The sequence below is a fragment of the Apteryx rowi genome, unplaced genomic scaffold (assembly GCF_003343035.1).
Source record: "Apteryx rowi isolate R43461 unplaced genomic scaffold, aptRow1 scaffold_82, whole genome shotgun sequence".
NCBI lineage: Eukaryota > Metazoa > Chordata > Aves > Apterygiformes > Apterygidae > Apteryx > Apteryx rowi.
In genome coordinates this window covers 2,256,062-2,273,793 of record NW_020451116.1, presented here as the reverse complement: position 1 = coordinate 2,273,793, position 17,732 = coordinate 2,256,062, and the positions used below count along the sequence as shown (strand labels likewise).

The 17,732-nt window shown below is 34.6% G+C and overlaps 1 protein-coding gene across 9 annotated transcripts in view; it reads right to left on the bottom strand.

Annotated features, from left to right (window-relative positions):
* Positions 1–17,732, bottom strand: part of THOC2 (THO complex 2) — a 64,800-nt gene that overhangs the window by 21,582 nt on the left and 25,486 nt on the right. For 8 of the 9 annotated variants that reach the window (XR_003257443.1, XR_003257442.1, XM_026089497.1 and 5 more), the window contains 13 exons: positions 14,840–15,012; positions 14,493–14,688; positions 12,623–12,664; positions 10,566–10,607; positions 8,390–8,520; positions 8,187–8,288; positions 6,045–6,129; positions 4,878–4,971; positions 4,273–4,353; positions 3,927–4,023; positions 1,893–2,010; positions 874–1,053; positions 263–427 (listed from right to left, as the gene is read on the bottom strand). Coding sequence is in view for 7 of the 9 variants with exons in the window: in XM_026089497.1 (XP_025945282.1) it covers positions 263–427; positions 874–1,053; positions 1,893–2,010; positions 3,927–4,023; positions 4,273–4,353; positions 4,878–4,971; positions 6,045–6,129; positions 8,187–8,288; positions 8,390–8,520; positions 10,566–10,607; positions 12,623–12,664; positions 14,493–14,688; positions 14,840–15,012 (1,506 nt within the window). In the remaining 2 variants the exon portion in view is untranslated. The remainder of the gene's footprint in view (positions 1–262; positions 428–873; positions 1,054–1,892; positions 2,011–3,926; positions 4,024–4,272; positions 4,354–4,877; positions 4,972–6,044; positions 6,130–8,186; positions 8,289–8,389; positions 8,521–10,565; positions 10,608–12,622; positions 12,665–14,492; positions 14,689–14,839; positions 15,013–17,732) is intronic. The other variant, XM_026089494.1, reaches the window with a different exon arrangement.

The following is a 17,732-nucleotide window of genomic DNA, read 5'->3' as shown; positions in this document are numbered from 1 at the left end:
CACCCAAATCAGAAGAGATGACTTCATCGGCTACAACTTCTCTCAGTTGTGCAGAAGTTGAAGAGTAGGCTGTATTTTCTATAAAAATACGGCATAATCTTTGTTCCAGTCCACAGCTTATTTTCCCTGCCTTAACTCTTCATAAAGATAAAGCTTCTGCAAGGTTTACTTGGCAATCAAACTTTAGAAGACCCTAACACACATAGTCATAAAACACAATACTGCAGCTCTAAAAGGAGACAAAGAGAAGAGTTTTACTTACTGAAATATGGTGTGCATACATGGGTCTTGAAAGGAAAAATGCAGCATCATGAGGTGTGTGAAACTCATTACAGAGAACATCAATAGAAGGCACTCGCTTAATGTAATCCTCCGTGCTTAGATTGGATGCTAAAAATCCACCAAATTGTACCAGGGTATCATGGCACTGCATGTAAAAGATAAAGTTAGAAGACAGTTCAGAAGTGAAGGTAGAGAGGGCTTTTTTTTTTTTTTTTTTTTGAACAACACACATTACAGTAAGAAATTATTATTCCCTAAATAAACACTTTTTTTCCTGATGGGGGAAAAGATGCTAAATTTTCCGTACCACATACTTCTGTCATTCAATGCTGACTCAACCATACCTGCACCTAAGAAAAGCCCCACAAAAGCCAGCAGAACTAAGAGTATTCTCTTAGGCAAATTGAGCCATTTCAATCCATACATCTAGAGAGACAGGACCTCAACTGCACACATTCACAGCGTAATGCACATCCATGTCAATTTATTAAGTGAGATCACTGCAAGTGGTTTTGCAAATTCTTATGTACTGTGTTGATAGACCAGAATTTACCAAAGAAAGGGTTCTTACAAATGCATGCTTTTACTTGCCTGATCATACAGTTTCCCCACAAGCTTCAGATGTTTTTCCCCTCCCTCTTGAAAGATCACACCATTTCTCTGTTGAGCCATAAGCAGGCACAGTGGAAGGGCAAGATCATGGTCCAATAATGCATCCTTCAATCTCTGAGAAGATTTTTTTGTGTTCCTGATTTGGCCAAAGTATCCACCCTGCATAGCAGAGACAAACTCCCTAACTTTAGAAATAGTGCATCATAAATAGAAACTGTATATACTTCTGACTGAGGAATTACATATAAACAATCTTCTGCCTGTCAAAAAAATTTCTCTCTGGATCTAATACTATGATTTATATATATAAGAACCAGAAATAGTCCTGTACACAATTAGTCTCTATGCTATTAGTCCTCTACATAGTAGAGTGAAGAGTGACATTTCAATACCCACATCGCTCCCAGAACCATTTTTACATTCATGTTTAGAGCAATATTAAGATCACAGTAAGTGAAAGCATCCTAGACTACATGACACTGCACTTTAGACCTAAATTTGCTGTCATCTGCTCCAAGTCTCTTCTCTGTTTAATAGAGAAACTTCAGAAACTTCAGATTTCAGTTCCAATTAGAGATACCCAACTCCTTAGAGAGAATACACAAGGTCTTTGATGCAAAAACTAAAACAGATTTAACCGCTAAGATGGTTTAAGCGTTACCGCACTCAACAGTATTGCTACTCTCAGAACAAGTCCTGCAACAACAGGACTATTATATTTGTTACTATAATTTGCAGCCTGTCATATAAAACTGGATAATGAAGGCTGCTTTCATTAGTATGGAATACTGTGAAGCACAGCAACTAGGGCTCATACATACTTTGTTTGGGCTGCCTGTCTGCAAGGCCCCTAAGTTCACTGGAGTGGGCAGCTGTGTGATGAAAGCAGTAGCCTCTTTTACAACTGTGTTGCCAGAATTCATGAATCAGTTCTTCAAAAGCACCACTAGCAAGCAATAGCTATCATTAAGTTACTAATTAAACTAATATGAACATACCTCAGCTTTTAGCTGTTCTCCACCAGTCATGGCTTCCAACTGTTCCATTGTCATTTCTTCAGTAATTTCTATACCAGCCATTTTTTGTACTACCTCTTTTAAAATAAGCAAATCAAAGCTGCACAGAAAACAGAAAAATGGAGCAGAGCAAGAAAACTTGTGTAAGAAAAGGAAGCTACGATATTCAGTACACAGTACAAAACAACACTATGATGCACATTAAGCCAAATTTTTTTTTAAACTGATTAAGATGTGACTAGTATGTTGAGTACACGATGGCTTCTTTCCCGCAGGTGAAAAGTTACTACTTAAAAGCAACATAGACCTTCAATAGCTGGATTTCAGAATCCCTTGGGAGAAGCAGTATAGCACTGTTTTCAGAAACAATAGCGAGTGTAGTGACATTAAAGTATCAACAAACTAATAAAAATGTAATTGTTCCTTTATGTTGTTTCTACATGCTTCACACTGTATCTACCTATACAGCTATTTCATCTACAATGAACATGGAATTCTCTGGGAAATTCCCTCCCTGCCCCCGCCACTTTTTTTTTTTTTTTTTTTTTGGTCTTCCCTGTTCTAGAACAGCATACAACCTTAGAAATTTACTGGCAAAATTAGTCTAGCAAGCTTCTTTTGAACATGGAAAACACTGTGACTTCAAGCACAGAAAGTACAAAACACTCCAGTAATCATCCCCTCCAAAGACTAGGCTTTACTCGATGCCCTGAATTCTAGAGATCAATGACTTTTCCTCAACTGAAGTCTAGCAAAGTACATCATGATCATTCAAATCTGCAGTATTTTGTAGTAACTTCTGAAATTTGTGATCTCTTAAAAAAAGTGCTGACCTATGCCCTCCAAAATGAAATTTTATATTTAGACCTTTAGATATTTGTATTTTTCATACTTCTACTTTGCTTGTTTGCTTTTCCAGCCACAAATATATTTTCTGTTTAGGAACCGTACAATTCCAGTATATACTCTAAATAAAATACTTCTGTCCTATGGAACAGGCCACACTGCTAAAACCACTTTAATTTTACCATTCCATATATTATGCTGAATAGTGAAATTTATCTGATTTTTTCAAAATACTTAAAGCCTTATTACTTAATACTGGGCAAATACAAAAAACATTACTTACCTTTCTTCTGTAGTTCAATGTGATTGTACCATCATCAGAATACAAAACAAATTGGGGACAGGGGAGTACATGAGACTGAGTGTCTACATTGCAGGGAAGGGAAAAAGCTAGATTTCTCAACATGAATACCCTAAAGTAACACGCTGCATTACCTCCATTGGTAAGCTGCCTTTCAGCAAGCATATGGGGATTCATAATAGAACATATCATAAATCAATACTCACCTACATGATAAAAATCATCCATTCAAAACAAAAAAAAAGAGAAAGCTATAATACTAAGCGATGACGGGGAAGGACAACAGAAGGAAAAGGAAAATTCAAATTGCAAAGTTTGTTTAGAAAAGTTTTGAATAAATGATTAACATTGATGTATCAAGGAGCAATTCAATGGTCATTAAATAAATCAAAGTATTTGAGATAACAAAAACGTTAAAGACATTTCTGCAGAGAAGACATTGTGAGAAAGAGTAAACTAAAAACTAACAATCACACCTTTTGCTATCATGGATATTTCTTTTTTTAAATAACGTACAGTAGTTTATGATAGTATTCCAAACAGGCGGGTGGGGTGGGGTTTTTTTTGTTCGTCTGGTTGGTTAAGACAATTGGTATCAAAAATACATCACAGATAAAAACAGTACTTCAAAAATATGCCACAACTATATAATTAGAGAAAAATCCAGTAAGTATATCATTCTTTCTGCTAATTTAATTTCTTAAACTTCTGAATAACAGAAGTGGAGTTTTACCACTGCTAGAGTAACTACTCTAAGTAGTGCCCCCATAGTGCTCCTTGAGTGCCCTTGTATCAGCAAAAGAAACATCCAAAGCATCCATTTCACTTATGAAAATAGAGTTTATACAGAATAATTGTGCAAAACTTGCCTTTTCCCAGCTTTCAGTTGGTTTGCTACATATTGAAGTAAACCAGCAAGTTCAATTGGGTATTTTCGGAAAACTGCACCACAAAAGCTAGCCAGACCTAAAGCAAGAAGAAACAGCTGTGGCTGAACCTCGTGCAGTACTAAACATAAAATAAGTATTAATCAAATACATGTGGAAAGTCAGTAATATATATTTTGTACTACAAGGAAAGATATTTTCCTACTGATTAAACTTACCAGCTCCCTGCTTTGTCTGAAAAATTAACTAGTATATCAAAGCACGGCAGACCATATGAAAGATGAAATATTTTAAACATGAATGTAATACATAAAATAAAAATACTAACTCTGCAACCAGCTTGAGATTGTGGTGTCATCATGCTTCATTCTCTCCTTCTCGGGATTTGCCAGAGCTTCAATAATACAGTCTTTAGTGGAGTTAAAGAGAATATTTTGCCTCAATTTGTCAAAAAAAAAAAAAAAAAAAAAAAAAAAAAAAAGCCATACGAATCTGTTTTTCCAGCTTTAGAATTTGTAATAGATGAACATAATATACAAGTATAGAAAGCACAGTACAGGGGATCCACTAACAAACAGCTATGATAAGAATAATATAAAAGTCATAAAAGAAATGGCAACATAAAAAAAAAGTCTTACCTCACTATTTATAGGATTACTAGGCCTTCAAGAAGAGAGTGAAAGCAGTATAACAGCTTAAAAATATGATAATTTTCATAGTGTCGAAGTGGAGAAACAGCAAATAAAAAGAGAGAAGCTCTGTAACCCAGGAAGTGGGCAAAATACTTGCAAACCTCACTGAAGTATTTGTAGCAAAAAGCAGCAAAAGAAAACAGTATTTACTGAAGGACAGCAGCTATAACCTGGAATTCAGCTAAACTGGTACTAACACAGTTCCAGCTGATTAGATATATTAATTTACATAAAAGGATACATGCCAAGACATCGTAATTCAGTGAAGTGAGGTATTTCAGTGAATCAACAACTGGAGTTATTAAGTTATCATACTTCTGTATTTGTGATAAAATCTGAAAATTACAAAAGATGCATTCAGCTGAACAGGAACAGTATTCCATAACTTATCTTTCCTTAGCAAATTAAACTAATAAACCAAAGTTTGTCTTCAAATCCTAGAAAAAACACCTTTTGTAATTAATTTTTAAAAATGTCCTAAAACACTTCCAAAGTAAAAGGTAATCTCACTGATTTATCTATTATCTTAGAGACATCAGTGAAACATGCTCTAACATGCAAAAACAATTCTGTATTAACATTTTTCTTTAAAATGAAATAGTTTTAGTTTTCAAACTATCACAAAATAAAAATCACAAAAACATTTCATTGATATTTTTCCCTAAGTAAGAATAAAAAAGACATTCGCTTTCCAAAATACCTAAAGCTTAGCAGCAATCTTCTGTTGCTGGTTATTATAATAAAAAACTACAAAAATAACCTGTCTTAATTCTCATTTAGTAATATGAAAGAGAATAAAAATATTCTGTATTAATCCAATTTTAGAAAGTTCTTACTGGTATATTATAGTTATATACAATTAACACACTAAGTCTTTGAAGAAACATCTAAAGACTAACTAACCAATAATCACAAATCACATCTGTAAATAAGGTGGAAATCCATCAACATACTTCTACAGTTACCAGGCATTTTGTAATACCAAGCAACCATGAAAACCCTCCCCAACCTTGTAGTTAAGTTTTCACCTAAAGGACCTGASGTATAAAGATATCTTCATCACACACATGCACAACTGCCCAGAGCAGCCTAACTTGAATTTGTATGATCAGCACAATGCTTGCATACCTTTGAGTCTCACCTCGGTCACCTCAATTTAAGTGCTTTACTCCTACACAAAAGTGGATACAACTTTTAGGGCAGTCATGTGGTTATCCATGAGCTATGATAATATTTAACATCTCAGATCTGTGTTTCTACGCTATTACAGAATTATCATACTTTAAAACTGTCATCAAGAGTCAAAAATACTGATTTTAGAATTGCCCTCTCATCAAGACTGCAGGTTCCCATACTCAAATACCTACAAAGAGGACCTAATAGTATTCAAATACATATAATTACATACATAATCAAATAAAATTGTAGGATTGCTGTGGCTGAGTTTTCCAATTTGTCTTCCAGAGGGTTTCACATTTTCCTTTGTTAGACGCCTGTAAAAGAGAATATATTTTATTGCAATAGATGAGCTATCAGAATCCTAAAATAATGGGTCACTTTCAGTGAAGAAACACCTTCRCTAGTTGCACTGATTAAATCCTCACTAGTGGATTTTTTTTAAGAAATCTAAGCACAGTAATATTATTCCTCTGGGAGTCTGAATCATATAGCCCTACGATGTACAGTGGGTACAAGCAAACAAAACAATCACCCCACATTACTCCGCACTGTATTCTACTCTCAAGTCGGAGCACTTTCCAGTCAGAAGCTGTCAGTGGAGCCTGCACCATACTTGAAGATAACCTGTGATGCTTCTACACTCTCCTGCAAATTTAGTTTAACCACCGCTCAGTTATTTTTATATTTGTTGTGTTCTGTTCATTGGAAAACAATACTAGTTTCATTGGGTTTCACTTCAACAGCATTCCCTACTAAAGATACAAGCTTAACAGTAAATCTTAAGTCAATGTACAAAAGTAAACTGCACATATAAATATTAAAGCAGAATTGTGATGCTTCGGCACTTTTAGCTTTACTTATTTCCAGTCCATAACTCACACATGTACGATTTCTGCTTCAGCGATCATAACATTACAACACCACCACAATCCCTAGTAATTTGTCAAAAACTTCTATGAAAGAAGAATCTACTGTAGAATCCAGAATTTCTTGCCGCATGTTCTGAAATGATTAATTCTGTCATGTAAATTGCCTATACCAAAACCAAATCAAGAGCATAATCAGGAGAAAGCATGCTATCTGCAATTAAAGGAAACACACCTGCAAAGTTTACTTAAAAGAGAAAAGGCCTCGGTGGTTCAGGGGTTTTTGTTGTTTTGATTTTTTTTAAAACTATCAAGCACCAAAAAAAGCAGTTTGTTTCAAGTTAACACCACCAAGTCTCTTAGTTAAACAATACTTCCTGGGAAAATTCCTTTTGTGCTGACATTCATATTACGAAACTTAGTTAACGGTGACTAATTAATGATACTATATTTAAAGTGTGTTTTTTTTTTTTTTTTTTCCTCCTCCACCTCCAAAGACACTCAATTTAATTCCAAGGCATTTTAACTTGAAAGCACAACTTTTAACCGTATCAAAATATTCATTAAGATATTTTGCCAGCTATCAAGTGGTCTGCGTAGAAGCCTGGAAGGAGATTATATTGTATTCCTGGTTCTGACACAATAGTTCCAACTTGAGAAAATTGCTTGGAACTGGATCTGCAAGATGACTTTGGTACTTAGCACAGATTTTGAGAACTGCATTTTTTGAGTTAGTCTCCAAAAAAAATCTACTGTACAAGTAAAGGAAAGTAAACTTTTCTGGTCTATACTAGCTATGCAGGAAGTCATAAGAGAGATTCATCATCATCCCTTCTAGCCTTCGCATCAGCAAGTCCAAAATCTTTTACCCAGTAACAATTATTCTGTCTTGACTATGTAGACAGGTTCTAATTATCCACATTATAAAACCACAGCATCTACTTTTGATCCAAAATATACAAAAAAATGGAGAATCCAAATCCCTGACAAAGATGTAGGAGAAGCATTATATTTGAGGCAAATCTATAATTGCTGCAAGCCCACGTGAAGATGAGAATAAATCATTCCATTCAATTCAACTTTGAAGAAAACTGTCCAATTTTGAAACCTACAGAAACTGTGACAACAAAAGTGCTTAGACTAAAAGATTTTTGAGATTGTTGAGATTAAACGGTCTCCATACCAAAATAAAAAATTTTGCACTAAGACATTTCTTTAAGTAAGGCAATTTATCAACAACCACATACCTACCACGGAAAAGGTTAAAGAGTTTAACTAGACTTACTCTTCACAGACGAAATACTTTTGTTGATGACAAACTAGTCTGTAACATTACTTACGACAGTTTTTAAAATCATAGTGCATTGATAATTCTTGTTCATAAAGTATTTAATGAAATAACTGAGCCTAAGAAGGGAGTACTTTTGTCAAGCCTTTTCTTCCTTTGGTGACATGAAACCCAGTATGTCACATTTGATAGTTACCTACGGAATTCAGCAACTTACTTCATGATATATTTGGCTCGGTCTATGGTTTGAGCTTTAACTTTCACTAGAAGTGGGTGACTATTGTATGTTTCGTTCTTCCACTGTCCATAAAGACGATACCTTGAATGATGGGAAGCAGAAAGATGAAAATTATTTCTTGTACTGACAACTTAAGAGAGACTACTTCCCAAAAAAATGGAAACTAAAACCATTCTACTCACCGGTACTGGTATGGAAAAGTTTTGAACATTCCCCACAGTTCTTCAGACATGCATGCATTGCAGTCCATCAAAGAAAGAGATGGAAGCAATACTTGATCGGTAATACTCAACAAACAGCTAAATAAGATCTCCTGAGATAAAGACAATTAAAAAAAGATAACCAACAAGTATATCAGAAGCAATAACATGCATAAATTGCACATCTTAATAGACCAATAAAATACAAATTTATCTTAAATTTATGACTTCCTGAACAAAAAGAAAAATCCAAAAGGACTTAAATACCTCCCATCTTTTGCTAGCTAATTCATGGACTACATATGCTGCCAATGTTTTATTTGCCTATATAAAATGCTTGTAGGAAGTAGCTGAAGTTCCCAGCAGGCTGCATTCATAATTTCAAAGAACTCATARGAAAAACAGATATAGGGTGGCCTTGTATGAAGTGCAACAGGAGAAAAAGGATATTGAAAACTGCTTTCAATATATATTGAAATATTTCTTGCCAATACCTTCATTTTCAACATCTCAGATTAAAACCTGAAAGCATTACACCTGTTCCGAAGGCACAGTGACAATTTCCATGTTTTCTGTATCCTATTGCTCCCCCTTTCTTAAAACACTTCCTTTCCCTTAGGCTATGTCAGAAAATCGATAGGAGCAAAAGACCCCCAAACAAACAAAAGACCGAAGAGAAAATTTTAAAAAACTCTTATCTTAATCTCTTATGTAATTGTATGTAATTATTTATTTGTAGTACTAAGTGAATATTTTCACAAAAGTGCCATTTTTCATATGATATTACGTCCTACTTCATATTCTGTAAACACTGAGGAAAAAAAAGTGTGTGTGTGTGTATATATATATGTGTGTGTGTGTGTGTGTATATATATATATATATATATATATATATATGAGTCTTTGTGTTTAAGTCAGCACACAATTCACACCTCCATGCATGAGGGAGGATCAGCAGTTGCCAATGTCGCCAGCTGAAATTTCTGCACAAATGGCTCAACCACAGACAGGACTGGTCCAAGAGTCTTAACTCCTTGACAGTTATGAACTAACACTAAGCAGCAGGAATTTCCTAGTCAGGAATGACCAGTTAACTGCTCAGCAGCCTCTCACTGCTGAAAGTCAAGCTGTCAGAGGTCAGAAAGAGCGGGTTCAATAACACCTATGAAAAAGCAGTGATCTGTGAAAGACTGCGTGACTCAGACTCAGCCGTAGGCCAAGGGACCATAACAGAACTATAGACAACATCAGTCAAGTTCTCTGAAATCTTATGTAACACTGATCAAACTGAACAGTGACTCAAGATTTACTCTTAGAGCTTYTAAGAACAGTTCAGAAATTTTATTTTCTCTGAAAAATTTCAGGAAGTCAGGAAATCATGACAAGTAAGATACAGGAGTAAAAAGGACTTGCTGGAAACTGTGCAGACTTCATATTGAGAACTTACATGTTAATTTAGAAAAATGAATACTTGTTTTTATAAATTAGATCTCATTTGGGCACTTAGGTTCGGTGGTGATCAATCTTGAGTTAGTCAAATCTTAAAGAAAAATTAGCCATTGTGCTATAAATACCTCCTCTACTTCCAATTTTCTTTTCTCTACACTTTCCCCAGTAATTCTTTAAGATGCAAGCTGCCACCAAGGCAGTATATTTATAGAATGAAGGTAACTTTGCTGGTTCTGAACAAATAAAAAGCAGAACACGCTAGGCTAAAAGAACAAGACTAAGTTTGAGGAGTCTAGGAAAGAAAAAGACACAGCAATAAAATGTGACTGGCTCAAACTTGCCTACAAAACCACAACAGTAAGTCTATAGTGAGCATTTGGTAAAGAGTAAAATTCTACTCAGGAAGAAGAGCTGAGTAGTTATTAAACATTAAGTCTCACTTACAATCTAAAATAAAACTTCTTCCTCCAACATAAACTCTTTCCTCAAAAGACAGCAACAGCAAAATTGAGAACATTTCACAGGTTGAGCTCCTTGAATTAAAAAAGACTGTCATCTTACTGAACTAATAATAAAAGCACTGTGCAGGAGAAATGAGATCACTAGAACATTTTACAGCCAAAATGGTACAACCCTGTCAGTGAACAAGCACCAGTTCTATTAGAAATATTATGTTCATTTTCAGGTTGAGAGTCTTTAAGAAACTCACCATTTTCTCTTTATCTTCTTGTTTGCTTCCATCAGACTGAAACTGTAACAAAGACAGTCATGTTAACTGTAGAATAATTAACAATTTCAGAACAAAGCTACCTCAGCAAAAGCATGAATCTGAAGGGCCACATGCCTAGTAGATGTTTAATTTTCCCAATCTGTTAGCATTAAAACTGTTGCAGGCCTAGTGAGTGGAAGGGCACCTGCAAAGCTACACACCTCCTCACCAGCCTTCATTAGCACCRTCTGCTGCAGTGTGTTTGCTCCCAATTCCACATGCTGCAGTGCTCCCATCTATTCAGATAAAGGCTCTTTCTCCTCCACCTAGATCTCAATATTTGCCTTTATCATCTCTGAAATTCATACTGGTCACAACTAAGTCTCATGCATAAATACTGTTTTTTATCCATTATGTCATGCAGCACTTACAAACCCCAGATAAAGTTTTAAAATACACCTTATAATACACCTAAGATTCCAGTGGATGAACACTTTTTTTTTTTATAATTCCTCTGGAAAAAAACTGCAATTCATGGAAAACTGAAACCTACAGGCAGTTAAACTGGGGGGGGGGGGGGGGAATGGATAAAAAAAAGAGGAAGTCAGACAAAGTGTTATTGTCACTTCACTAATACCTACCCAAGAATACTAAACTCATTTTTGTATCTAGCACATACAAATGTGAAATCCTGATTCTCTTGCAATCAAATTACCCACTTTCACTTGGCCAAGATCTCAAATAATTTTTTAATCTAGTTAAATTCATAAGTAGATATCAGTACTGTACATTCTTTCTAACATCAATGCTTGTTCTAGAGAACACTGCAAAATACACACCAACTGAAATAATTAAATCACTTATTTAGAAACATGCTAACAATCTAAAGACAGATGCCATCCTGCTGAAATAAGTATTTTTGCTTCAATATCCTGAACAGCTTTTAAAGCAATGCACAGTGGATTCGATTATTCTTGGCAATATGCATGGCTCATGAGATTATTTTTGCTGGTATGAGTTCTGGTCTCCTACCAAACTCCTGAAAAGAAAAACTGATCTCCTATAATTCAAGATCAGTAATTTAATTTTCACAAGAACTGAAGAGGGAACGAAAAAGCAGCTTTGCGTTCACATCTATTTCCTGTGTTTAGGCACACTTGTTTTCAGCTCAACAGATGCATCATCCAGAACCGTATCTTGTGGTCCACTATGGAGCAGAAAATGCCTGAACTTCCATGAGCTGAGCAATTCAGCAACAGTAATGCTGTGCTCTGCTGTGATATTAATTTGAAGTTTCTGGCATAATAAAAGCAGAACATTTATCAGATTTGATAAGATTTACTGCTAATAAGCAATAAAGAAAATATACTAGCCACACAAATTCTCTGGTAAATCAGTAAGTACTAGTACAATTTCTCAGGAACTTCTAGAGACAAAAATATTAATACATTCGGGAGCTATTTAATTATCATCATGATCAGAATCAACACAGAAATAGTAATTTACTTTTTTTTTTTTTTTTTTTTAAGAAATTCAAACATATTGCTTACATATACAGTGACCTCCTATGTCTTTGTTGAAACATGTGCAAGAACTAAAATATCAAGGAAATGTTTTATTATATAAAACACACTGAATTTTCTTACTGAAGAGAGGGAAGCCATATCGGCATTCAACTTCTTTCAAAATGAACAGGACTTCCAATCCAATTATCAAGTACAGCTATCAAGTATATGTCCAGCTTTCCCTCACAATAAGAACTAAAAGTTTGAGTGGGTTTTATTATCAAATTACTCCTTTTCTCTCTTCCTGTTCCACTCACCATGAAAAGCATATTAAGCCTACACAGCAGTAAGTGCACAATATTTTAAAGTTACACTTGAGCACAAGAGCTGCAGTGCAATGTTAGTAGACTAACTTTTAAACTACTGTATGGGTTAGCTTACAGTCAAATCACCTCCAGTTACAAATGTTTCTTTTGTGTGTTAAATATAACTTATCACTATATAAACAAGCTGATGGCAATAGTGCATTAAAAAGAACTTTCCCTATGTTACCTTAACCACTCCGTCACTGACGAATTTCTTCGCAGTTCCAACCTAAAGCAAATAGCTAAGATGTTGCTCATTCTTGTCATAAACACATTAAGCTATCATATTTGTGTATTTAAAATAAAACTACAAAAGACTCCTAAAAACGAGTAATCTGCCTTTTACTGTAAGTGTCCATAAAGAAATAAGGGCTTTCTCACAAACCCTTAGTAATCTGAGCTTAATTACAGGATAGTACTGCTGTCAGCAGACTATCAGGAAACTAAGTTACACCCTTGAAATTATAATTTCCAATTGCACTGTCAATGCAAAATATTTTATCATTCAAACACCAGTCTTCTCATAGGTCAGCAACAAGTGTGCTATGAAAGTAGGAATAGCCACTAGGAAATCTCATAGCTCTGATGAAGATGCTAAGAAATTACACTTCCTACAACAGTAAGGAAGCAGGTGAAAGAGGGAAATGCTCAAAGTTATCATGACATTAATGCAATCAGTATTTTGAAACCAAACTTAGTGTAACTTCTGCCACCCGATCACTGCATCTTGGAACTTTGTGAGTTAGACCGAACTCATTCACCCCAAATCCAAAAGCTTGACCAGAAATGTCTTCAGTTCCCAGATGTACCCGTGTTCTTAGTTCTGCATCACCAAGTACAGCTGGATACGAGAGCATCCCCTCGGGTGGGTATGTTCAGAATAAAGTTTTGAACATTCCAATACTAGTTGTAGTCAAAATTTGAAGATACTTTATGAAAAAAGTTATAAAACTGAAACACCCCCCCCATACAATTTAGATCAACTAACATATCTCTTCAATTGTTTTGCTGTTAGAAATTATAATAAGAAGCTGGAAAATGGGAACTAGTGATTTCCAAGGTTTTTTTTATATATAATAATAAAGATATTTTATTCCAAAGACTATAAATTCCAAAGTTTGTCCAAATTGTTAATTAAAACAAAACAAAACAACACAACAACCACCTTATCTATCCTGATTTTTTTTTTTTTTTTGGGGGGGGGGGAATAAGTAAAAATTGCTAGTCAAACACCATACTGCAAGCAGCAGAAAAGAATTTACTGGCCTCAATTTGAGCAGCTGATTACATTCTAAGGGAGTTCAGAATACAAATAAGTTCACTTGCACCCCTTTAAAACAGGCCACACTACCTATCCTTCAACACATACATAGGAAATTATGGTCAAAGACAATAACAAACCTCAAGAGGTCATTTTATTTTTAAAGCCAGCTACTTCAGGCTTTATATGGTATCTTAGATCTCCACATTGAACTCATCTTAGTGGTGTCCAGAGAGTAGATACTGGTCATGGATACAAGTTCAAAAACAGTAGCATTTTAATTGGAATAACAGGGACATCCCACTAAAAAGATGCAACATCCCCTACTTAACCTAACAGGTGAAATAAAAGAACAGTTTTAGAGTACTGCATCTGTACCAGGCTACTGTTCCCCACTGTCTTCAGGGTCACTATAAAAATGCAGAAGTTTCCATGCAATTAATATCACACCTTCATTAAAAAAAAAAAAAAAATCTATACAAGGATAATGTTAAAATAATACAATAAAGGTGGTCTGTAAGTGGGGACAATATGAAGACTTTAACGAGAAATTAGTTATTGCTGTAAGTTACTGGTTGTAAACCTAATATGCTTAAGCTTTTCATAAAAACATCCATACTTGACAAAAAATGCTTTGATTAAGAACAAACTTGGAGATTCTTATTTTAATTTTTTCAGTTGCTTATGTTCCAGTACCCGAATATATACATTTTTAATAAGMATCAATACCATTTTCTGACATCAGAAGGAAATATCCAAGTCCTAAGTTCAGACAAACTGTTCTTCTGTTACCAACCTCTTTCATAAATGCTTTTCCAAGGCGCACCACTTTTGCAAATAAAATGGGATCATGGGAAAGATGAGGACCAAGGTAACAAAGCATGTTGAACACTTCCTTTCTCAAGTCTTCAAAACTGTCTGCTTGTTTTGGTGCTCTCTTGTTTGGCAAAGAAGGAATCGGTGACCCTTTAGCCCCTTTAGGTACTCCAACCCTGGAAATAAGACGAACAGAGAGTTTCACGTGAAGCAGATGTGAAAATCTTTGAAACATGTTAATACAGTTAAGCTTACTAGTAAATTTATGTTTACAAACGTTATGTAGTTTTCCCACATTTAGCAACAGAATTCTACTTTTCACTTTACCTGCGATACAGAGGTTCAGTTGTCACATGTACAAGCTGGCAAAGGGCAAYTGCAATGGGCTTGTGTGAAGTAGCATAAAATGGAGGCATCTGATCCATAATGCTTTGTGCATGCTGCCAATCACCAATTTTTAATAAAGCTTCCAATAAACCAAGCTTTTGATTATCAGGTGGCTGCAAGACAACAAACAGTTAGTGAAAAAGTGCATTCGTGAAGTCTTTCTAATACTTCCTCTTAACCAAAACGTAGCTGTAACTTAAAGCTAGACATAAAACTAATGTTATCTCAGCTATGTAATGATGCATTAATAAAAAGAATATATTTAAAATAAAAATCAGCCAGACATTTATACAATAAGCACGCTTCAACAACAATAGATCAATCCAAGTAGAAGCAAACATCTGGAACAAAGTTAAAAATACAAAATGTCTGATCATACTTTTTAAATTATCACAACCTATTACAGCTTTTTTCTTTACATAACATTTTAAGACAAATGCAAGTATTTAAAAGAATTTAAAAAGTATATAAAAAGTATTTAAAAATAGTTTGCATTGTGTTTTGATCTGGATTTAAAGATGCAAGTTTTCCTTGCATTTTCTCCAAAGAATTTCACTTAAAAAAACCCAGATTTTAAAACTTGTCTCTTATAAATTGCTGTGTACCATAATTTTCATATTAGCACCTATTCTAGAAGAATATAATCCTAAAGGTAAGCCTACAAAAAGTTTTCCAAATATCCCAATTTGCAATATAGGTAGAAGAGGGAATAGGGGTTCACAATTAAGATTGCATCTCGAAGCATTGATGGTATTGATACATTGCATTGCTATAAATGTGCTTTTCCTGTTCCTCCATAGTAAAGTCTATCTTTTAAGTGACTAAAGAAGGAGAAAAGTGACTGCGAACTATCTGTACATAACTACAACGCTAAGATAATTTTTACATTGAGGAAGGAAGGATTACGAAATCTAGGACAAAACATTACATTAAGTATTTTAAGGTGACAAGAAAGTTCTTTTGAATTTAAATGATGCAAATAGACAAGACAGACTGATAAGAACAAAAATAAAATACAAAGATGCTTCTGAGGTTGTAAGGTTCATATGGATATTTTTTCCCTTTTTCAGACTACTTTATAACACTGGCAGCTGTATTTTTTCCTGACAAATGGTTTTCTGTTTTCAAAGTCTTCCTCTGCATGTTACTGTATAATAGTTTCAGAACAGAAGCATGCACAGATCAATTCAATATTCACGTTGAAATCATGTAGTAATGAAAACAAAATTTCATCATTTCCTTCGGAAAAAGATACATATACATACCAGAACAAGATCAGCCTCGAAAAGATTAAATACATATATGGGATATCAGAAGCACACATGCCAATTTTATTTTACCATGAATTATAAAATTTTTAAAATGCATAGGAACCTTGCTATTTAATACTTTGCAAGTTCCTCTGATGCCATGGATTGTTCTTTTAAGTCAATATATACCATGTTAACAAAACAGTACAGTGATCCTTTATTGAAGTTTCTAAAAACTTTACTTGTGCAATATAAGCAGGAAGCTTGAAATCCACACTCAGTACAACATACTTAAAATAAGTTTATTATTACAGAAAAGCCAAGTCAATTTATTTAATATTTATTTATTTAATTGGTATGAACCCACTAGATGAAGTTTGATACTAAAAATCAAATTGTATTTTTGGGTGATCACTAACTTTAGTTGAATCCGTGCATCTAAACACACAGTCTTTCTAGAACTTCTGTGTTAACATGCTATCACATTTCCAAAGCAGTCACTGCTCACGTGTCTACCCTGCTCGACGGTCCCTCTCTTTAGGGAAGCATGCTCTTCTGGAACACACTCTCCATCAGTGAAAGCACACATAGCACAGAGAAGAGTCACTCTGTACTTGCTGTCAAATCTACTCACACAGCTGTTTGCTGTGATCTCCCAAAAATCTGATTCCCGCCTCCACCTGCTTTCACTATTGTTTGGTTATGTTAAATGCATCTCAAAAGGCAAGAGTAGATACATTTGCTAATGCTATACATTTGCTAACACTAACCTATTCATATTAGACAGTCATGGCAAAATTATAAGTTTTAATCACAAGAGACAACATTAAATAATAGATTAAAAAAGGCTAAACCGATAATGGTTCAACATTTTTTTCTACCTTATCCAGGCATTTTTTCATGGTATTACATCAAAAGTTGTATGTTGAAACTGCATACAGGTTACAAAGTATTCAAACTGAAACTGTCAACAGCTTTTAGATACAATTACTCTATTAATTGCTATGAATTGCATAGCTAATCACATATTAAAATATTAACATAGAAACAAACCTTTCAAGACAGACCATGCATTGTGTAACTCAGTGTCTAAAGAGTCCTAGAAATTGTTTTTGTTAAGTACAGCTCTCTATTTTCTCACCATGCAGGCTCAGACTCCTTTATTTGTCATTGTAATCTCCCAGAAAAATACTGCAGTTTCTGCTAAACCTTAAAATTCCCCAGTTCTTAATTCTAAAACTTAGCCACAAAAAACACTCCCTAATTTTTCTGACATTACTTGCAATATACATGCTCCCCACTTCTCATCAAAATATAAGTTTTCCATCAGAATATTGTGACATGCATGCTTCAAAGAATACCAAACTGCCCAATCTGACTGTAGAAAAACGGACCAAAACTGTGGTATAGAAAAAAGGCATATTGAAATAACRAGTGGGAGGGAAGTCAAAAACTTAAAGCAAACAAAGGGAATCAGCTTAAGTAGCAGTTATAACTGCAGTTGAGAGCCAAAGAGCAGTGACTGCATCAGCTGCCTGAGGGAAGAGAATGAAATTAGATTTTTCAAGCTATTCTAGAAAAAT